The 23,806-nt window shown below is 45.9% G+C and overlaps 1 protein-coding gene across 4 annotated transcripts in view; it reads right to left on the bottom strand.

The window, feature by feature from the left end:
- Positions 1–22,471, bottom strand: part of FXR1 (FMR1 autosomal homolog 1) — a 71,934-nt gene extending 49,463 nt beyond the window's left edge. Inside the window, exons 1-2 of one of the 4 annotated variants that reach the window (XM_075938039.1) lie at positions 21,980–22,471; positions 4,026–4,078 (exon numbers count right to left, since the gene is read on the bottom strand). In XM_075938039.1, the coding sequence (XP_075794154.1) occupies positions 4,026–4,078; positions 21,980–22,030 (104 nt within the window). In that variant the 5' untranslated portion in view covers positions 22,031–22,471. The remainder of the gene's footprint in view (positions 1–4,025; positions 4,079–21,979) is intronic. The other 3 variants (XM_075938040.1, XM_075938041.1, XM_075938042.1) reach the window with 3 other exon arrangements.
- Positions 22,472–23,806: the final 1,335 nt, after the last annotated feature.

Below are 23,806 nucleotides of genomic sequence, written 5' to 3'. Positions count from 1 at the left end.
CTGTCACAGTTTCAGGGGAACTGCACCTGTATCTTCCCTCTGTGGGCCACTCTCAGAATGGCCACTCACATCTCCAGTCATCACCTGTCACTGGGTATGGACCCTTGTTAAACTCCATTTTGACCAGGGGATTTAAGGCTGTACATTGCCTTACACTGTGAAATCCCTAGTAACCCAGACGGGCTAAAGGCATGCACCTATTAGGGATGTCAACGTGTAGACTACACAATAAGCCTAGGCTCATGGTTAATACTGTCGACTACACAAATTTCTCCCTCCCCCCCCCCCCACCTTGCTGCCTGTAACACAAAATAAGCAAGAGGGTGGGGGAGGCAGGAGCCAGTGCCTGTGGGGAGCCTACTCCCATGAGCACCGGATCCGCCTTCCCTACACCGCTGCTTTTGATAGAGAAACAGAGCATGGAAGGTGAGGGGGTGCAGACAGGAGCCAATACGACTGTGCCACAAACCACCTGCCCTCCTCCCCCTGCTTTCTCCTACAGAGGTGGGGGGGAAAGGAGAGGCTGCCATGAAGCCACGAGAGCAGCTTCTGTTCATGGGGGGTCTGAGGTCCCTGTGGACAGAGGGTGCTCTGACATCCCACGGAGCACTCTCTGTCTGCAGCAAGCTCAGGTCCCCAGCAGACAGGGGCTGCTGCCACCCCGCACTGCTGCCTCTGTATCAAAGGCAGCAGCACGGGGTGGCATATGGGAGCTGCTCCATAAGGGCAGACAGTTTTTAAACCACATCCCCTCACAGACTGACTCTGGCCTGCCACCCCATGCTGCTGTCCCTGATAGAGAGGCAGCAGCGTGGTGTACCAGGGGGTTCACCGGGAGTGGGGCCTCGAGTGCACTGGCTGCTGGGGGCTATCGAATAGTCGGATAACCACTAAAATTTGATACGTTTACATGACTATTCAATTACATGCTAACATCTCAAGTCCATTTGCTGGGACAGAAGACCCTAAGTCAGTTTATATGCAGCATTTTTTAGCCAAACCCTGATCTCTTTCAGTCTCTAGAAACCCAGTTTGAACCATCATATAAAGTTGTTTCGTCTCTGTGAGTCACCTTAATAACCCTCTACTGTTTTAGTTCCTGAACGAGCTGTGGTAATCTCAGGAACAATCATACATACGATCCTTGGCCCACAGATCCATAAACTTAACATAATTTGTTCCCACTAAAGATACTGCATGAAGTTATAAAACTTTTATATCCAAAGACATCCAAAGACAGGATTTATGGATCTCTCCCCACCTGATTTGGTTATGCCTTTTGACCTTTATATCAAACTGCTGTCTAGATGACTGTGCAGGAAGGTTCACACTTATAAAAGGTGATAGTCTGTGGGAGAAATTAGGTTTCTTCCTTGAAAGTTAAACTTTGTATCAGTGTTGGGAGAAGGAAGGTGTTCTCTGCCTAGTCTGGGATTAGTATTTTTAGGCTTGCAACCTGGAGACTGGGTTATAGATGCCAGTGGATCTTGATATAGTCCTTAATATTTTAACAAATGCATTGCTTCGTCAGTCAAACTGCTGAACAAGTCAGTGCCCATGAAAGCCAAATCATCAGCCGTATTCTGCACCACCTTTTGCGTGCCTGAAGCTTGCAGTCAGGATATCCTTTGCACTGTCATTACTGTGGCCACTGTTAGAGCTATAGTATCAAATATCCATGGGCTGTCTGCAGAGCCATTTTCACTACTAGTTGTCCCTCAGCAACTACAGATTTTAATGATTCCTTAGCATCTTAAGGGATTTTGTTGAGAAAGGAGAATACTTTTAGTAACATGTTAGGAATTTACACTTCACAAATTACACACGGCAGTTCACTATATATAACTGAAGCAAGAAAAGAGTAAAGTTTCTTCTCAGAGAGATCAAGACTTTTGAAATCCTTATCCTTAAAAGATGCTCTCATTGGGCTCAGTTACCTAACCTTCTCTCAGACTGCAGAGAGTACTAGTGTTCCTGGCACTGGGTAACACTAAAATTGTTATAAGCCTCTTTATGGCACCATGTGTATTGTTTTGCTCCTCTGTTTTCTGTAAAGGCAACAGTAGCAAAGGGCTACATAGACTCGCCACATGCAACAGCTCCTGCCATCCCTCCTACCTCCCCTCACTGCTGCTGATACACAGGCAGCAGGGGATGGTTACGGGTAACTGACAGGGTTAACCAATGGACCCAGGCTCATCAGTTAGCTATGTACTCGGATACACATTCACATCCCTAATCATATCTCCCACTCTCTCATCATCTCTTTTCCAAACTGAACCATCCCAGTCTTTTTAATTTCTCTTCATTCAGAAGCTGTTCCGTGCCCCTAATAATTTTTGTTGCCCTTCTGTACCTTTTCCAGTTTGAATATATCTTTTTTGAGATAGGGCAACCAGAACTACATGTAGCATTCAAAGTCTGGGCATATTATGGCTTTATATTAGGAATGTTAAATTTACATTAATCAACTAATTGAATAGTCAATGGAATTTGCATCGACTATTCAATTAGTTGATAAGGGCGCCTCCGCCTTTGAAATGTACCAAGAGCCGCTTCAACTCTTGCTACATTTCAAAAGCAGAAGCACCACAGGGAGCACAGGGCCAGGGGGAACTGCTTGACTCCCTCACTGGCCTTATGATCCCTGAATGCTTTGCTTTCAAAATGTAGCAAGATCCCCGCTCTTGCTACATTTCAAAGGCGGAAGTGCCGCCAGTTCCCTGCTGTGCCCCTGTTCGTCGCCCTCCCCACCCCCCAATGGAGACGGTGCTAGGGGGAACTGGCAGCAAGGCGGGGGAGAGGGGAAAGCGACTAGTTAAGAGGGGAAAGTGACTAATCAAGCATATGCTTATCGGATAGTCGACTAGTTGCTTACATCCGTACTTTCTATAGTGGCATTATGGTATTTTCTGTCTTATCTAGTTCTTTCCTAATGGTTTCTGTCTTATCTAGTTCTTTCCTGTATGCTTTTCTGACTGATGCTACATGTGGATTTTTTCAGAGAACTATCCACAATGACTCCAAGACTTGACTGCTTAAAGCTAATTCACATCCCATCATTCTGAATGTGTACTTGAGATGTTTTCCAATATGCATTACTTTGCATTTATCAACACTGAATTGTATATTCTATTTTGTTGATCACCCAATTTTGTGAGATCCCTTTGTAACTCTTTGCAGTCTTCTTTGAATTTAACCATCTTCAGAAATTTTGTATGATCTGCAAACTTTACCACCTCACTGTTTACCATTTTACCAGATTATTTTAGATATGTTGAACAGCACTGGGCCTAGTACATTATCCTGCTATTTACCCCTCTCACCTGGGAAAATGAACTGTATTACTACCCTTTTTTAGGAGTATTTTAACCAGTTGCTTATCCAGGAGAAGATTGTTCCTCTTATCCTATCACTAGTTCTGTCCTGTTCTCACAGGTGGTAAGAGCGAACTAAGTTATGCAAGGCACAGGTGTGATCACAACAGACAAGGATATTACAAGATTCCAAACTTGCGTGCATGAGGCACAGATGAATCTAAAGCAGAAATCCACACAGCCAAATGCTTGACAAACATTACTATATAAAATCCTTTCAAATTTTACAATATAAATTTAAAATGTGGTTCTAATACACTTCAAAAATCTCATAAAAACTCCAATCTACATAAGGAAACTGTAGTTGACCAGGGCTAAAAGATGAACACATGGGCTACTGGGTTTATAAAATAAAGCTAAAATGTCAGGGAGTAGCAAATTCATATAGGCAAAGTGAAGACTTCCTAACAGTAACTCTGTAAGAGCCCCAAAAAAGTAAAAGTTAAATATGAGTGAATTTGATCTAATAGTTTAACTGCCTTCCTAACACTAGAAAATATAAGGGGAAAATCTAGTTACTCTAGTAACTGTGTAAATATTAGGTGTTCTAGAAATTGATCTTTCCAATTTGAACCAATGACTTAAAATCTCAATGGTAAAGGGAAGAATTAGTACAGTTTTAAACCACAGGGTTGTTTTCCTACTTACTTGTTTTCAAACACAACTGTGAGTGAATCCTCATGGACATCTTTGATAAATCCCTGCAAAAACAAGAAAGCAGATGTGATATCTTCATTCTAGAAAGACTTTTGATACAGTCCCACACAACATTTACATAAGCAAACTAGAGAAATGTGGTCTTGATGAAACGACTAAAAGGTGCGTGCATAACAGTTTGAAATACCACACTCAGAGTATATACTAGTAACAAAGTAAGCTCTGACACCTCATTATTATTTGGAGATGGAGTTCCACCCTTCCCTATAAGTCCCCTGTCCATTGGGGGTCACAACCAGTATGCTATCCTGGCAATAGGAGATAAAGAGCAGAAACCCCAATGGTTTCTGGGACACTGCTGAAATAGAGACAAGGGCTGAATGAGCAGCCTTAACTGTGCATTTCTTGATTTTCAGAAGTATGAGTTTGACTCAATTCAACATTCTGAAAGGAGACAGACAACAAGTCAAACAACCGTAGAACTGTTTGAATAGAGTAAAAGATGGATAACCAACAGGTCTCAAAATCTAAGTGTAAACAAGAAATGAACATTGAGCAAGTGTGTTTCTAGAGGGTTTCCACCAGGATTAATTCTTGGTCCTACTCTGTTTACCGTTTTTAGCAACTTAGACTAAAACATAAAATCATCATTGATGAAGTTTCCATATGACACAATAACAGGGGAGTAATAGATAATGAACAAGACAGGTTGCCATCTAGATCTCTTGGTAAGCTCAGTGCAAGCTTACATATACACAGTATATATTTTAATATACTTAAATGTAAACATCTAGAAACAAAGAGTACAGGCCATAATTTTAGGATGGGGAACTCCTTTGTGAAGCAGTGATCTGAAAAAAGATTTGGAGGTGATAGTTAATCGCTGCCCAAGAGCACCCAGTATAACATGATGGCCAAAAAGGTTAATGTGATCCTGAGTAACATAAACAGGGGAATTTTGAGAAAAAAGTAGAGGGTACACACTACTCTCTGTATTTACAACTGTTGTGACCACCGGTAGAATATTATGTCCACTTCTAGTGTTTACAATTAAAACGAGGTATTGATAAATTGTAAAGAGTTCAGATAAAAGACATGAAAATGAATAAAAGATAAGAAAACCTGCCTTATAGTGATTGATTCAGGAAGCTTAATCTACTTACTTTAAGAGAAACTTTTTAAGAGAAAGTTAAAGGATGACTTGATTATAGTTTATAAGTAGGGTGACCAGATGTCCTGTTTTTAAAAGGGACAGTACTGTATTTAAGCCCTCCCATAGCTGTCTCAACTTTTTCTTTAAAATGGACAAATTGTCCCTAATTTCTGTCTCTCCCTTCCTATCAGTATCAGTGGCTGACAATATGAGTGAGCGTGCAAGGCTGATGGTTGGGCAAAGCTGCCGTGTATGGGGCTGACTGTTCCCCCATAACTGTATACTGGCTCTTGGTCAGCAGCTCACCTCTCCCCAGTCTCATCCTATTTCCAGACAGCACTGGCTGCTTGCTGCTGTGGCTGGTGAGCACAGGCAGGCAGTGGCCAGTTGTGTATCATTGCCTCTGCCCACCAATCAGCCCTTTACATGCCCCCCCCCCATTATTATCTCCTTGTTGTGCCCCTTTGTACCCTAGCTGCTCTCCTCCTCCATCTCTCTCTCAATGTGGTGTAACCCACTCCCAGCACTGTGTGGAGAACGAGCCCATGGTCAGATCATTCAGCTCACCAAGAGCCTGGTCCTTCCTTCCTTGAGATGGCCCAAGACAAGGCCAGGATAAGTCAAGCCTTGCATGTGCCAAAGCCCTGCATAGGAAAACTTCTCCACCCCTTAGCTAAGCTGTGGAGTGACCAGGGGGAGGGAAGCTATTTCGAGAGTGTTTGTGCCCCGACCCTGCAGTAGCCCCCTAGGCAGGGGTGCTTAGCGCCCTCCTCATACATCACTCATGCCCTAGATCCTACCAAGCATGAGACTGCCTTGTCTCCTAGATAACTTTCCCTGCTGAGCCAGCTCTCTGGCCAGGATTGCTGAAGCCACCACAGTCAGATTTCCAGGGCTCTGGTGCACAACGCATCCTTAAGGTTTAATCCGTTCCTGCCCAAGGGGGAGGGGAGAGCAGGATATGGCTGGGTTATGTTGGTGGCCAGCAGTAACTTCAAGGTATTAGCTGACCCTTCCTGCCTGGTCAGTCAAAAGGCAAACTGTTTCTAGCCACAGGGGATCGGCGGGGGGGGGGGGGGGGGGACTTCTGAGAAGACACAGGCCAGGTCATCTCTTCAACCCACTCTACCTCCCTGCAATGGGAAGCAGCTCCCATCCCTTCCATCCCCCATAGTGCCAAAGGCACCACACTGAGGTTCTGATGTAAACCTTGACAAAAATCTGGGGAGGGAAGCCTGTAATGCTGCATGCCCTGCGTATGTTGCCTTGACTTAGTGTGCCAGGTGCTAGAAAAGGTGGGTCTGTCCCTGTGGTCCACCTAAGCATGGAGGGTTGAGAGCACTGAATAGAAAGGATTGTGTCAGGTTGGTCAGTCCCACTCTGTGGGAGAGAGGGGTGTACAAGACTGTGCATGTGTCACCTCTACTTGTGTACATTTTAAAGATAAGAAAGTAAAAAAAAAAGACTCCAATTACGCAGTATATCTTTTTAAAAGGGGCTCAGTCAGGCTGATGTTAATTGGAATGTCTGTATTGCATAGTTCTGATTGATTGCCATTGAACTCACTTGAATAAAACTAATTTTACCAGGAGTCCTATAATTGACACAGGGAAATATGATCATCCTATTTATAAGTATCTTTATGGGGAATAAATATTTGATAATAGGCTCTTCGATCTAGCAAAGAAAGGTATAACACGATCCAATGGCTGAAAGAGGAAGATAAAGAAATTCGGTCCATTTGGTTGGTTTTTTTTACTAGCCCTGAGAGACTTCTAAATGCTGTGACTCAAACCATCTTGAAAGCAACCAGTCTTTATATTACTGAATAAGACAGATAATTACAAGGGGAGGCGAGCAACCAGGAAAATAGAGGTTACATTACGGTCCCATATGTCAGGTTATATCTCTGTTATGTAGATTTGAAACCTAGATGTCACAGATACTGAGTCTGCAAAGTATGTATAGCTTCTGAATTTGCCAAAAAGACTCTGGCCTTTTCTTTTAAATATCAATATTGCCAATAGCTTCAGAGGGGTAGCCGAGTTAGTCTGTAACTGGAAAAATGTAAAAAAAAAAACAATGAACGGTCCTGCAGCACCTTAGAAACTAACAAAATATTGCCAATGTTATCCATGGATATGTCACCTTAAATTGGAATACTGCTTGTAATCAACATATGTCCATGCCTTAAAACCACATGGGAACTGAAGATAATTTAGCTGCCTATTTATATGCGATTTCTCATAGGGTGAACATCAGAAATGCGAATGGTTAACCTGTTTAACTCATAAGCATCACCTTACTGGGTAATTCATTTAGACTAGGGATGTAAAAAACAAAAAAGTAGTAACCATGTGACCAATCAAAATTCTATGATTTACACGTTTAAATGTTTACTCAAGTACCTAGGCATACATAACAGAGTTGGAAGGGTGCACCTGTGCCAGGGATCCTGGCTGCTGGCCCCACTGCTGGGCTCCCAGTCCCATGCCTTGGGGATTGCTACTGGCCACGATCTGGCAAAGGGCTAGCAGGCCAGAGGGACCCAGGCTGCATCAGGATGTCGGTTAGCAACAGAGATCCAGATACAGTGGCAGCAGAATCCTGGGGACAGGAACAGAAGGCAGGACCTCAGGCAGCAGCAGAGCGGCTACAATGGACCCCAACAACAAGATTGGCAGCCAAGTTGGAGCCTGGCAACCAGGTCATAGCTCAGCTCTGAAGTCCACAGCGTAGAAGGACACTAGCCATAGGGCTAGCAATCTGGAGGGATCCTGGGGTGCCAGGTGGCTGCACAGTCACAGCATGAGGAAGCAGCTGGGATGGCAGATAGCAAGCAACACCCAGGCGTGGTGGCAGCAGAATCATGCTGACAGCAAGGAGGAACTCCAGGCATGGAGCTAGCAGGTGGAACCCTAGGCAGAGTTTAATCATTAATGGAAGCCAATAAGCATGAGCATGAGCTTACTGGTTAATGAACTAAACTCTTACATCCCCAGTTTTGACCCATTAAGTCCTAAATTGTTGTACCTTACAGACCCTTGACACCACCTAGTTCTTCATGCAAATCTGCAGCAACTACAATTGTTGGAGATACGTAAAGAAGTAGCAGTCCTCTCATTTAAATGAGTTAGTGGCAAGACACTCTCCCTGAGGTGTCCTCAGTATCACAACTCACTTATTATTATTCATTATTTGTACTGTGGTAATACTGAGGACCCCCAGTTGTAGACCAAGGTTCTACTGTGCTGACTAGACACAAAGTCAGTCACCACTCTAAAGAGCTTACTGGGTCTGCCAGACCATAGATTTAAAAACCTTCATAGAGCACTACAAGATACATCTGTTCCTCACTGAGTAACATCTTTAGAGCAGACAGAAAGTTTTGATAGCATTGAGCCAATATCTAATTTTTTAAAATATAATTAGTTACACATTTGTCCAATTACTGAAGTATTATTAACAACATCACATTTAGCAAATCTAACTAATACAGAAAACAGTTGTCTAACACCATATTTGTTTAATTAAATGTGAGATATTAATTGCTATAAAGTGTTGTAACCTTTGTTTGCAAAATGCAAGGAAGTGGAGAATTTGGGTTTAAATCTTGAATTTCAGAGGAACTTTACACCAGTGAACTAATGTCTGCTTTAAAAAATGAGAATGATTAAAGGATTGAAAACACACCTTAGAGAGAAGATTAAGTTGTGAACTTGATCATCTATAAATACTTAAATGGGAAGCAAATATTTGACAATCTGCTCTTCAATCTAACAGAAAAAGCTATAACAAGGTCTAATGGTTGGACACTGAAGCCAGATACATTCTAGCTAGAGATCAGGTGCAAAATTGAGTACAAGAACACTGGAACTACTTACCAAGGACTGCAGTGGATTCTTGGCAATTTTAAAATCAAAACTGCATATTTTTCTAATATATATGTTCTAGTTCAAGCAGGAATTATTTCAGGGAAGTATTATGGTCTAGACTTTATAGACTAACAAAACATGTAGATGGCAGTCTTCAGATGACCAGAGTGTTGGATGTATAGGATACCATCTACATGTTTTGTTAGTCTATAAAGTGCTACCAGACTATTTGTTGTTTTTTTCAGTATACCTATAAAATCTCTCTCTCTCTCGCTCTCTCTCTCTCACACACACTCACAAACTCCAATTGTCCAGCATCCAGTGGTCCGGCACTCCTGATAGTCACAACTAGAACCCAAAAGTGCTCCAGCCAGCCAGACAATTCAAGCTCCTGTGAGCCCCATGCGCACTCATAGGCCGTGAAAGGGAAGGGGAGGAAAGGGGAAGGGGATTATACCCGTGGCGGGTCTGCTGAGACTCGCACTGCGTCTGGCCAGGGGTGGCGGGGAAAGGCATGGGGCGAACCCTCCACCGTTTTGCAGGGAGGCAGGGGAAGCTCTGCGCAGCCGCCTGCTACAGGGCAGCTGGGGCTGCAAGTGGCGGCGAAGGAGAGGGGATGAGGAGGTGAGGGCCAGCGCTGCGGGACCAACCCGGCAGCAACCCAACTGCTCTGCCCCGCCTCTTCCCCAAGTCTTGCAAAATGGTGGAGGGTTCACCCCTCTCCCCCCCCCCCGGCCAGTCGCAGTGAGGGTCCGGGAAGACCCGCCACAGCCCCCCACCAGAGTACCTCCCGATACTCCGGCATATCCGATAATCCAGCACCTCCTGGATCCCAAAGATGACGGATTATTGGAAGTCTACTGTAGTTGCACTTTACTATTTAGCCCAAAGATGTAGCAAACCGAACATAAAAGTTCTATTTAACTGTAAAGAAACATGTTTTAATGGTTATATCAACCGATAACAATACATCTCTCTTTTTAAAAAATAAATGAAGCACAAACAGAAAAGCTGATGAAAACTAATTATTTGAATTATTTACTTATCCTGGCCCACTTGGTAGTTTACTGCTACTGATCACTTCTTAGACAGAATTCCTTGGGAATCAGAGTAGCATCTAGTAGAGGGCAACTCAACATGTGGACCACAATCCGTTTGTTTGCGGCCCGCAGGTGGGAGCCAAAACAAAAAAGTAGTCAATATAATGGTCTTCTGTTGATATATGTTTTAGTAGTTAAATTCCTGGACTGTCATTGCTCATTAAAAGTGCTGTCATATGAGTTGAAATCAGGTAAATATTGCATTTTATTAATATCAGCAGAACTGACTTAAATGAGGTCTGCGTCTTGTGTAGTCGTGCCTTAATCTTTGTATTCATGCCCATCAATGTGAAATAAGCTACCTGCATATATATGCAACCACACTTAAGTTGTGGCCCTTGGCATGTGCTGTGAGCTCCCAAAGCTGAGTGGCCCAGATCTAGTACACACACAACTTTCTATGATTACCTGAAGCATTAGTCAATATTGGTTCAACTTTAACCTAGACATAAGTGCATGTTATTTTCACTGGTAAGAGAGAAGGAGTATATTAGGGATGTTAAATGTAATTTAATTGACTAGTCGATAGGAGGGGGAGATGCAGCAGGGTTAGTGCTCTTAATACATTTAAAAGGCTGGTGCACAGCAGGGGGAACCCAGCGGCAATCAGCTGCCCTGGCTCGCGCTGGGATCTCCCCCATGCTGGGATCTCTCCCATTGAGCGTTAGCCTTTTAAATGTATTAAGACAGTGGTCCCCAACCTTTTGGAGATGCCGGGCGCCTGGGAGTAGGGCCACGCATGCGCCACGTGCCTGGGGTTGCACATGTGCCGGGCGCCCAGGGCGCAAGAATGGCTCGGGCCAGCTCTGGTCACTAGGCATGCGCACATAAATGCCCCGGTGGGCGCCATGGCGCCCGCGGGCACCACTCTGGAGACCACTGTAAAGGCCTGCCAGCTCTTAATACATTTAAAAGGCTAAAGCACAGCAGGGAGAACCCAGCGTGAGCCAGGAATAAGCTGTCCCGGCTCATGCTGGGTCTCCCCTGCTGCACTTCTGATTTTTAAATGTAGTAAGAGCCGGCAAGGGAGATCCTAGTGCAGGGGAGACCCACGGAGACAGTACTGGGGAGAACTGGCTTTTTAAGAAGGCTCCTGCTCCCCCTCGCTTGCTGTCTCTGATAGAGGCAGCAAGGGCGGTATGGGGGAAGCGACTAGTAGAGGGATTAGTAGATTATCCAATAAGCTTCTGCTTATCAGTCAACTAGTCGCTTACATCCCCAGAGTATATGCTGAAGATATTACTGGTCCATGAAGTGTATTTTTCAGCATGGAAGCCTACTTATTACAAATATGTGTTGGATTAAAAAATAATCTTTCAAAAATATATCAACCTGATTTTATCAAAAAATATATTTTGACTTTACAGTTAATAATCATTGAGAATACAAATGCACATAAATCTGAAAATTCAAAGATATAATTTTTATAGTTACTCATGTGGTTGCTGGTTAGTCTTTCACGTGGCTGAATATGTCATTAAATGAATATGCGCAGTGTGGCTAAATACTACAGCGTTAAATTTCTTTACTTTTGACCGACTGACCGCACGCGCGCACACACACTTATAATGCACCCATCAAATTTGTATCTAAGAGCTTTCAAATTCTATTAACACTGTACTACTTCATTTTTTAAATATTTTATTTATGTGGTTTTGCTAACAGACAATATTAATAATTTCTAGACGTTAAATATTTTTGTTATTTTTACTAACTGGTCTCAAAATAATATATCCGTGGGAAGTAACATTTCAGCAAAGCTCTTAACACTGATTATTTATAACTATGGATTTAAAGCTGAAAAAAAATGGTCCTACATTCAGAAAGCATTTAAAATATTCTAAATACAAAGAGCAAAGTTTTTTTATTTTAAAACATTTGGTAGACAAATTCCACTGATTCAAATGACTTTTTTCCTTATTCTGTCCTTAATGCATGTTCAGCTATGCTCTAGAATTAAATAAGCAAGGGTGTTTCTTTTACCAAAAAAGAAAAATTACCAGAAAAATATTACAAAACAAACACAAATTTGGATCCATTGCTACATTGTAGGAAAATAGCTTAGGCATATAATACTGCCCACTTGACTAGGATCATGACTGTGAAATGCTTAGGGAGATTAAACAGGCTATTAAAATAACAAACAGGATTTCAACTATTCACATATTGACTGAGTACATGAAATCTCAGGACAGGATGCAGTGATAAAGTAATTTGACACCTTAAATGACTGATTCTTGGAGCAGTTGATCCTGGAACCCAAAGAGATAATTCTTGGTTTAGTCCTTAGCGGAGCACAGGATCTGGTCCTAGAGTTGAATATATGTGACAAATCTGAGGAATTGTCCCAGATTAAGGTGTTATTAGCAGAAGCTTTGGAACAAATTGATAAATTAAACAGTAATAAGTCACCAGGACTAGATGGCAGCCACTTCTGAAATTCCACATCTGAGTTTCTTTAGAACTAACTGTAAATCAGCTTCTGAACCAAATAATTGGATGATAGCTAATGCGACTCAATTTTTTGAAAGTTCTCTAGAAGTGAGCCCAGGAATTACAAGCTGGGAAGCCTGACTTCAGTACCATGCAAAATGGTTGAAACTATAGGAAAAAGCAATAGTTAGCCATAAAGATGAACATAACTTGTTGATGAAGAGTCAGCAGGATTTTTAAATCATGCATCACTAATCTACTAGAATTATCTGAGGGGTTCAACAAACAAGCGGACAAGGGGTATTCAGTGGATAGTGTACTTAGATTTCCAGTACAAAAGCCTCCCTTCCCCACAAAGGCTCTTAACCAAAGTAAGCTAGCTGCTCCAGGATAATATGGAAGCTCTTCTCACGACAACTACAGGCAGTCCCCGGGTTACGTACGAGATACGGACTGTAGGTTTGTTCTTAAGTTGAATTTGTACGTAAATCGGAACTGGCGTCCAGATTCAGCCGCTGCTGAAACTGACCAGTGGCTGACTACAGGAAGCCCGGGGCAGAGTTTCTCTGCCTCCGGCTTCCTGGAATCAGCCGCTGATCAGTTTCAACAGCGGCTGACTTGGGGACACCTGGAACAGAGCAGCTGGGGTGCTGCTGGGTTGGTCCAGTAGCGCCGCTCCTCGGCACTACTAGACCAACCCAGCAGCACCCCAGCTGCTCTGCCCCAGGCGTCCTGATTCAGCCGCTGCTGAAAATGACCAGCAGCATCTGAATCAGGACGCCTGGGGCGGGGCAGAGCAGCTGGGGTGCTGCCGGGTTGGTCTAGTAGCGCCGAGGAGCGGCGCTGCGGGACCAACCTGGCAGCGCCCCAGCTGCTCTATCGCAGGCGTCCGCGAGAAAAGCCTGGTCTGCTGGGGGGGGGGGGGGGGGGACCCACTAGCTGCGCCTCCCCGCCCCAGCAGACCAGGGAGACGCAGGCGGGGGGACCGCCCAGACACGCCATGGTCCCGCCGCCCGCATCCTCCACGGCTTTGCTCCGCATCTCCCTGGTCTGCTGGGGGGGGGGAGGGAGCAGACCAGGGAGACGCGGAGTCGCTTTTCTCGCCCCGGAGGACGCGGGCGGCGGGACCGCGGGGCGTCTGGGCGGTCCCGCCGCCCCCGTCCTCCAGGGCGAGAAAAGCCCCGTTCGTAAGTACGGATCCAACATAAGTCGGATCCGCATAACTCGGGGACTGCCTGTACTTTAAAAGATAGAAAATAAAGGGTAGGTATAAATGGTCAGTTTTTATAATGGACGGAGATAAACAGTGGTGTCCCCCAAAGTTCTATTAAACATTAATAAATGATCTGGAGAAAGCAGCAGTGAGGTAGCAAAATTTGCAGACCATACAAAATTACTCAAGATAGTTCAGTCCAATCCCAAACAAGTGCAGGTGAAGAGCTGCAAAAGGATCTCTCAAACTAGGTGAGTGGGCAACAAAACATCAAATCAAATTTAATTCTGATAAAGGCAAAGTAATACACAACAGAAAACATAATCCCAACTACACATATAAAATGAGAGGGTCTAAATTAGCTGTTCCCACTCAAGAAAGAGCTTGAAATCATTATGAATAGTTCTCTGAACAGGAGCTCTGGTGACGTGACTGTCTCCCCTATGTGACTCCTGCACACCACCCCTAATCTGGGAGAGAGCCAGGACAAACCCTATTCCATCCCAGGCCCTGTCCCTATTCCACCCTTCCCTGCGTCTGCTCCACCTTAACCCCACCTCTTCCCTAGAACTCCCTCTCCCTAGTGATACAACCCACAGGACTAGCAAGGGTCTGGCGCCAGCTGCAGTAGATGGTCCCCCCTGCACTGATTGGCAGTGGTGGGGGAAAGCAAACCACCCCAGCCCAGTCCACTCTGCTTCCCGGGCTACATCACTCTACTTCCCATTGGTGAATGCAGGGAGTGGTCCCACCCCCTCCTCTAAGCAATGGGACAGGAGCCAAGGGAAGTAGGGATTTTAGATACAGTATAATTGTATAATCATGTAACCACATAAAATATCATCCATCACGCAATTATTCAATAGTCCCTGGAGGCCGGGCCAGCAGTCAGTGCTCTCCCAGTCCCACGCCCAGGAAACCCCATGCTGCCACAAGCAGGTTGCTTACATACAAAATGCAGCAGTGCAGGGTGACTGGCAGGAGTTGGTCCAAAAAACATCTCCCCCTGCAAACAGGTTCCCGTCTGCCAGCACAGGGCAGTAGCACCTCTCCACAGGGGCCCAAGCTCCCCACAGACATAGGCTGCACCAACATCCCATGGAGCAGCCTCTGTCCACATGAGCCCAAGCCCACCGTGAACAGAGGCTGCTCCACAGCAGCCTCCCCTGGGTTCCGCTCTCCCCCCCTCCCGTGCGCTGCTGCCTCTGATAGAGAGGCAGCAGAGCAGGGGGCCAAGCAGTTCTGCAGGAGCCAATACAGCTGCTCCCTGAGTTACGACCACATCCACTTACGACCATCCACACTTACGACCAAAGCGGTCGTAAACGCAGATCCGAGTTACAAACAGCAATCTGCGCTTACGAACAGCATGGTCGCCATGTAACTCTATGGGATCCGAATTACGAACACTTCGAGTTACGGACCAAGTGTTGGTCCATAACTTGTTCGTAACTCGGAGAGCAGCTGTATGTGTGAGCAGCCAGCTATAAAGCTAGCTTCCTAAGTGTACCAGTTCCCATTTGCCCCCCTCACCCTCTGCGCTGCTGCCTCTCTATCACAAGCAGCAGCGTGGGGGGGGGGGGGGAGCAGGAAGCTTTGCAGGATCCATTGCTCATGGGGAACTGGCTCAAAATGCACCAGTGGCATACAGAGGCAGCAAGAGGGAGGGGAGAGTGCATGTAGTCGACAGGATTAATTGATAAACCCAGGATTACTGATTGATCATTTAGTCTATTACATATTGACATCCTTAGAGGGAAGCACAGCAAACTAGGGACGGGTCCCTCCGCTTTCCCACCAGCACTGCCCAGTGAGTGTGGAGGCCTGAGCTCTGCTGTGGGAGCCAACTTCCCCCTCCAACCTTTCCCCACCCCACAAGTCCCAGTCCCCCAGGCCAACCAGAGGCTTTGGCCCTGCCGGCTGCTGGCCCATTGTCCTTCCTATCCACAATGTGCAGGAGGGCTCATGCCCCCTCATGCCTCACACGCATATCGCCCCTATAGTTGAAAAAATTAAATGTCAGCAGCAATCAAAAAAGATAACAGGATGTTGGGAATCATAAAGAAAGGGACAGATAATTGAAAATATACTGTCTCAATATAATTCCATAGCATGTCCACATCTTGAACATCGCATGCCAATGTGATCATCCCATCTAAAAAAAGATATGCTGGAATTGGTAAAGGTTCAGAAAAGAGAAACTAAAACTATTTGGGATATGGAATGGCTTCCATAGGAGGAGAAAATAATAAGACTAAGAATTTTCAGCTTGCAAAAGAGATGACTCAGAGGTGGAATTTGACAGGGGGCTATAAAATCACGACAGGTGTGTAGAAAATATATGAGGAAGTACTATTTACTACTTCTCAGAACACAAGAAGTAGATCACCAATTAAAATTAAAAGGCAGCAAGTTTAAAACAAAAGCAAGTATTTCTTCACACAACGCCCTCAACCTATGGAACTCTTTGCCAGAGGATGCTGTAAAGACCAACACTATTACAGGGTTCAAAAGAGAGCTAGATAAATTCATGGAGCATAGGTCTATCAATGGCTATTAGCCAGGATGACCATGGATGGTGAATTTTGCCAGCTTCTGGCAAACAGAGGCTTGGCGCAACAGGGAATGATCCACTAGATCCTGTTCACTTCTCTGGAGTACCTAGCATTGGTCACTATAGAAAGACAGGATATTAAGCTACATGGACCTTTGGTCTGACCTAGTATTGCTGTTCTTATATAGGACACTGTTCAGCTATAAAGTAGTAAGTATTTGGGTCAGAGGAACAGTAATAGATTTCTTTCACCTTTAAATCACTGGTCTAGACTGGGGACGTTAAAATGTGGTTAAGTAATCATGTAATCACTAAAAAATGTCAGAGGTTACATGCAGGGAGCAGGCAGCTCCTGCCTGCCACCCTGCACTGCTGTCTCTGATACAGCGGCATGTAGTCGATAGGATTAACTGAGGCAGCAGCATGGGGGGACAGGCGGGAGCCAGCGCACATGGGGAGCCAGCTTTTAAGCCAGCTCCCCATGCATACCAGCTCCCACGGAACCTCCTGCCCTTCTCCCCCCACATGCAGGTGCCTCTGATACAGAGGCAGCTGCATGGGGAAGGAGGGGAGGCGACTCCGCAGGAGCTGGTAGGAGCAGTCTTAAAAGCTGGCTCCCCACATGCACTGGCTCCCCACGTGCACTGGCTCCCGCCTGTCTCCATCTCACACCCACCATTGCTTCAGATAGAAAAGTAATGACCAGATGTTATCACTATCTGATGGTCGTACAAGTGGTATGAGCAGAGCAATCCCAAACTCTCTGCATTTAGGAAATGGGAGCAGGAAGTGGAAAAGAAAATATTAACTAAATTAAACTCTATTTCAAAAAACTGTTAGCTTACACAAAGATTGCATTATTATAGAGTAGACTGAAAGAAAGGTACAAGGTAGAATACTTTAAGCCATTAAACTTTTGTAATTGAAATCTTTTATATAACATTAACATTTTCCTGAAACCTGATTACCAGGAAAAATGTTTCCTCTTCTGTTTTAACACATTAATTGCTCCACAAACAAGACCAGTCTGAATGTAATAGAATTACAGAATACCAGAACTGGAAGGGACCCTGAGAGGTCATCAAATCTCGTCCCCTGCACTCATGGCAGAACCAAGTACCATCTATATCAGGCTTGGGCAAAATACAGCCCACCAAGCCACTGGATCCGGCCCGCAGAAGCAGCGTGGAGCCCCAGCAGGCTCCCCTGCTTGTCCCGCAGCTGTGCAGAAACAAGGCTGCCTGGCTTTCTTTCTATTGCAAAACTGTAGGGGGGGGGGGCGGGAGGAGAGGAGGGAGTATCAGGAGCCGCCCTGCCCCCAGTACAATCCCATTGGCTGGTTTCTCGACAAAAACCAACCAATGGGAGCTGCTTCTTTGAATAACAGGAAGCCAAGAAGAACCACATCCCCTCTCCTCCGCTCACTGAAGTACATGGCCAGACAACCAGGCAGGCAGGCTAGCTGGGAAATGTTTTAAGCTCTACAAACCTTAGCTCTGCATGCAGGTTTGACTGCTGGCCACAGCCTGCCTCTGGCACCCTAGCTCCTCCCTGCACCAACCCTCTGTCCTCCCCCCACCCCCATTCAACATACCCAAACCGTCTGTTCTCCCTTTCACCTATACTCCCTCCGAGATCTGGCATCCCAATCTCCTGCCCCAGATCACAATCCCTTTCTACTCTAGGTCACATCTCAGACCCTGCACTCCAGTTCCCTGCCCCATCACAACTGCCTCCTTCACCCAAACTCCCTCCCAGACTCCAGACTCCCTCCTCCACACCAACTAAGAGCCTGCCAGGTTTTAATACATTTTAAAAGCAGAAGAGCAGCAGGGAGGACCTGGCACAAGCTGGGTCCCCAGAGCTGCACACCAGCCTTTTAAATGTATTAAGAGCCAGCAAGCTTTTATTACATTTAAAAGGTTGGTGCGCAATGGGACGGACACTAACCCCACTGTGGCTCCCCCACTTATCACTAATCAAAGGAAAATCCATTGACTAGTCAATGAGTTGATTAAACCTAATTTAATCCCTAATAGCTGTACCTATGAGATGTAAAGTTCAACAGAAGTGCATGGAAAATTTCAAGCAGAACATATGGAAGGGTAGTGTTCATCAAGAACACAGACAACCCACTACCGCTGTAAGTTCCATAAGATCTTTAAAGTCTATAAAAATGAGTTTTAAAAGGCTCATTTGAAGGCCCCTGAAAAGAATAAATTATGTGGTATTCAATTTACTTGCCTTGTCCTCATCATATTTTAGGCCCCAATCTGACAAGCTTTTCCAAAGCTTTGATAATTTAAGTAAATCAGATGGGCAAAATCCTCCTCAAAACCAGAATATTGCCAAACCTTGATGAACAGCAAAGCTACTGACTTGTCTGACTTTATAATTCCTCAGTAAATAATAATTTTTTACAACATTTTTCACAGGAAAAACGAGTGGGCAAAGGTGTGAGGACGTGCCATTTCTTTAAAAATGCATGAAGAAACCAAGTAGGAGGGTAACTAGGAAAGGTTGTATATAGAAGCTCTACAGCAAACCAGAGACAGCTTTAAAGATAATACTGTTTTTCTTTCTGTAATAGTCTAATAATACTTTAATAGTCTTTAAAAGGGTCTTTAGTGTTGAAATAAAGAGATTCTTTTCCACATGACAATTACCTGTTGTAATTTATTATGCTAGTGTTTCTAAACATAGACTTTTTAGTTAGACTAAAACTGTTGCAGAATCATTTGAAAATGTGTTGTATAAACGTTTATGATAGGAAACAAATATATCTAAATTTTTAAAAGTTTGAGACTATTTACTGCAAAGTAGCTGTGCCACTTTATACAAACTAAGAATCTGGCCCATATCTTTTAAAGCAGTAAATAAATATTTATTTTTTATATTACGTTATTTTAAAATAGCCAGATACACTTTATTCTTCATTTTAAAAAATAGGTTTAATTTCTACTTTCAATGCAACTTCCAGCACAGCTTTAACTAAGGAGCCAATATATTACCTCTGAAATGTCACATACTGTGAAAGGTTCAAGTTTTGTTAGCCAATTCAATGTGTTAATATCAACTATAATAAGAACTGTATGCTCCCCTTCTGCAGAAGCCAAAGCTGCAAAAAATATCAAATCAAAGAACCAAAAATTAAAAAGAACCAAACCTACCATGGAGAAGGGAATTGGAGATGGTGACAGAGAAAGATGGTTTAAAAAAAATACCGGACACACTTGATCTCAGATTGGGAGGGGAGGGAAGAGGGACCGGCCAGGAGGGGAGCAGGACTGGCCGGCAGGGGGTTAGGGGGAGCGAGGCTGGCGGGGGGGGGGGGGGAGGAGAACTGGCCGGCGGGAAGCAGGGCTGGCCTAGAGAGGGTCAGGGGGAGCGGGGCTGGCTAGAGGAGATCCGAGGGCGGGAAGAGGGAAGGGAGCCAGCTGGCAAGAAGCAGGGCTGGCTGGGAGTGGGTCCAGGTGAGCGGGGCTGGCCGGGAGCGGGGGGTGGGGAGGTAGAAAACCAGCCAGCCTGGGTGCACCAGATCCCGGGGTGCTGCCCATCCTGTGCATGGTCCCAGAGGAGTGCACAGGTGAATCCGGCCCTGGGAAGTCCATCCCACCCCCACACCTCTCCTCTCTGTGTAGTTGCATACTGCCTGGCTGGTAGACACGCTCACGCAGCGTTAGTGTGTCTACCAGCCAAATAGTACACAACTACGTACTGATACTCATGATAACAATAAAAACTTAATTAGAAAATACTGGACATTTATGTGTTTCCCAGACAGAAAGCTCAAATACCGGACTGTCCAGATCAAAACTGTACACCTGGCAACCCTAGATAACAGCAAAAGTCTACATACTAAGAAAGCCAGAGAGTTGAATCTATGGAAAGCATTCATGAGACTCTTACCAGCTTTAATGTGTGTGTATGATAGTAGATGGTAAAAATATACATAAGTGCCCAAAACCATTTAAGTATTTTACTGAGATGACATACGCTTATCTTCAATACTCTCCATTTCCATGACCCCCTTCCCGCCTCCCAGAAGTATGGGCCACTAGGGCCATGGTGAGGATGTCTCAGCTCCAGCCAGAGCAAACAGGGGCAGCTGCCCACCACGCAGCCCAGCCAGCCAGGCCACATGGCATTCCACCATAGCTAGAACCAGGATACGTGAGGCAGGTTGCCAGAATCCACCAGGCCACCACCACCACTCACCTTCCAGGCTGCAGGTTCAGCAAGAAAGTGAGTAGAGAGTGCCGCTGCCTAGCTCTGCAAATGAGGTTGGTGGGCCTAAAATTGTTTGTGCTCAGCCAAATAGGCGCACAGCTTAAAGAGAACCCTGCCACAACTCTAGGGACCATTACTTTCATTAACCATCTTTGATAGTGCTAAACCTACCTCGGAGCCAATGGTACAGATCCAGTCCCAAGAATTCTCACTTTTCTCATCTTATGATGAGACATTTTAACGTGTATTCTGATTACTTTAAAAATCTTTACACAACTTCTAACATATACTGAATTGTCTAAGCCTAAAATTACTGTTAACCCAAACAAAAATTTCAACACTATTTATTAAGAGTAGGATTACAATTCTCCATAAATTCTTTCCATTAAAATACCTACTAATTTATCAACCAGCTATCTATTTAAAAAGACAGAAACTTAGGAAATCAGCTGGTTATGGTTCTTAACACACAAACTTGTTTTTACATACTATCCAATTACCAAATGCTATATAGCCTACATCCATAGACCCACCCACCAGGAAACTCATGAAAAGGACAAATAAATCACTGTCTTGCATAGCGGTGGACTACAAATCCATGATTAGATTAAAGTGATTAAGGGAAGTCGTGAAATTAAGTGACCAGGAAGCTGAGCATACAGTGAGTGTTCACAATGACAACTGCAATCAGCCCTCCTGTAAAGGAACACACAAGGCCTCTCTCTATAAAAAGAGTTGGGATTCTCAAACATCTCAGGCCTGGCTTAGGGAAAAAGACTGACAGGCAACAGCTGAGAGTATTTTGTATTGATCCTGTAATATCCTGGCATACCAGGGAGGGTGGTGGTGAAGGAAGCTTTCTGATGACATAAATAAACTCCAACTCCCTACACGTATTATCTGGGCTTTTTATTTTCAGAAGTTTAAACCACCCCAATGCTCCCACTAAAAGCCTCAGCCCTTCAGATAATCCAATTCCACACACACCCCCCCCAAAAGAGAAGAAACCTTCCTCTGTTCGCTCAGCTGATAACCTACCTCAGAGCCAATGAAACCAGGCTCTCCCTTCCACTCTACCAGGCACTAGCCCCGCACCGCATCTACACGCCCCCAAACTCCTCCTCAAACGCTTCCACACATAGAGGTCTTCTCCCACCCCAGCCCCCAAACATCCTTCCCCTGGCAGCTCCCCCCCAGCACCCCAACCCCTCACAACCCTCCCTGACCCGGGCACTCGCTCTCCAGCCTTGCCCTTCCGCCGAGCACCCCTGCCCCACGGGCCCGCTCCCCCTCTCCGCGCCCCGGCCCTAACGGTTCGTTTGGAGGGGGAGAGGGGGACCGGGGTGGGGACACGGAAACCGTGACCCGCCCCCGCCGCGGCCGATACCTTGTAGAAGGCCCCGTTGGAGCCGCGCACTTCCACCGTCAGCTCCTCCATGTTGAGACCGCAAAGGACGCCGGGACGGGCTTCTAGAAACTGTCACCACGGTGGGGGGGGCGCGCTCCGGGCTCCCTCTCGGAGTCCTCACCTGCAGCCGGGCGGCTCCGGCTCCCCCCGCGCGGGAGGGGGCGGGGTGTTCCCGCTCGGCTCCCCGCGGCGGCTAATCCCCTCGCGCGCCGGGCCGAGGGTCTGCCCCCTACCCCGAGCGCCCTCCCCTCGCCGGGGTCTCCTGCGGCCTTCCCCGCGCTGGGCGAGCGCGAGCCCCTCACGCGCGGGGAGGAACGACTGGCTCCGCTCCCCCGCGGCACAAGGCCGCCTCCTCAGACCCCCGCTCACCCTCACGCAGCGGGGCGCTGGCCAGCAGGGGGCTCGCTCCCTCCCCGAGCCCCGCCGCGCCAGGCCTGACTGACTACCCCAGGCCAGCCCGTTCTTCCTGAGGGCTCCAGGCGCGGCAGCGGGGTGGCCAGCCCCCGGGGGACGGGTCTCTGACTCCTCCGCACACGCGGGACCGCAAAGGCATTCCCTCCCCATTGCCACAGCCGGGGCGGGAGCTGGCTGATCCCACGGGCGCCTCGCTCCCGCCACCTGTTCGTAGCTGCCCAGGGTGGGGCTAAGTCCTGCAGGGCTGGGGCTGTGACCACCCCTGGCCTCGGGGAGGGGGCTCTTTACGATCAGACCTAAGGGACTTGTTTCCTGTCCCCTCCACACCCGGACGTGGCCTTCCGTAGGCACAGGAATGCAGGCTACTCCTTCCCTTATTCAACACCACCACCACCACCACCACCCCTTCCACACACTCCCACGACGTGGCATGGTTTTACTCACTGATTTCTCCTGGAGCAAACTGCTTGTTTCAGCCCTGCCTGAGAGTTGCATGTTGTGAAGGAGGGGGCATGGCACTAGAAGCAGAGTCGCAGGTTGCTATAAGGGAAGGAGCGGGATGCTAAATGATGGAAGGGAGATGCGGGGAGTGGAATCCAGTGTGTTTAAATAGGGTTACCATATTTGAACTTTCCAAAAAGAGGAGACTCCTGAGAGGGAGTGTATCTGTATTATTATCTACCAAGTCGTGTTGTGTTTGTGTATTATATACTAAGTGACGTTAGATACTGATACACTCCCTCTCAAGTGTGTCCTGTTTTTTGAAAGTTCAGATATGGCAACCCTAGTTTAAATCACACATGTAGTTTGGTAAGCTTTGTGCCTGTCATTTTGTTCATGTTGCATGTTATATTCCTTTCCTCCTCCACCCTTTGCCAGTCTTTGTCCTTCGGGGTTATATATGTGTCTGGTAGGGGCTGTGTCCTCTGTTTGGAAAGCACCTAACACATTGTGGACAGTGGCATAAAGAAGAATGTCTTGGAAAGGGAGGATCTCTAAACACAGAAGTGCTTCACTCCTGGAATAAAGGCTCATAATATATACAGAGACAGGAGTTCAGGACTTTCCCACACATACAAATGGGGCCCTTGCCTCTCCAAATTGTAGCAGACTTTTTCCCAAATAGGCTCATAAGGGGCTGAAGAGGTGGCTCTCTCAAAAAACTCTTAATCTGGGTAATGATGGGATACTACACTACAAAGTATGAATCAGGGCCTAAATGAGTACATCTCTCAACCTCTAAAATAAAACTAACTCATTGCAACTATAAAATGCCAAATGAATGGGAAAGTTCTGATCTTTTTTTTTTTAATGTGTAAACGTATCCTGAGAGATTAAAGTTTAGGATTTGAGAAACTGCCTATTAATTTCAAACAAGAAGTTCAACTCCTA

Source organism: Pelodiscus sinensis, chromosome 10 (genome assembly GCF_049634645.1).
Source record: "Pelodiscus sinensis isolate JC-2024 chromosome 10, ASM4963464v1, whole genome shotgun sequence".
Lineage (NCBI taxonomy): Eukaryota > Metazoa > Chordata > Testudines > Trionychidae > Pelodiscus > Pelodiscus sinensis.
This window is presented reverse-complemented; position numbering and strand designations above follow the sequence as displayed.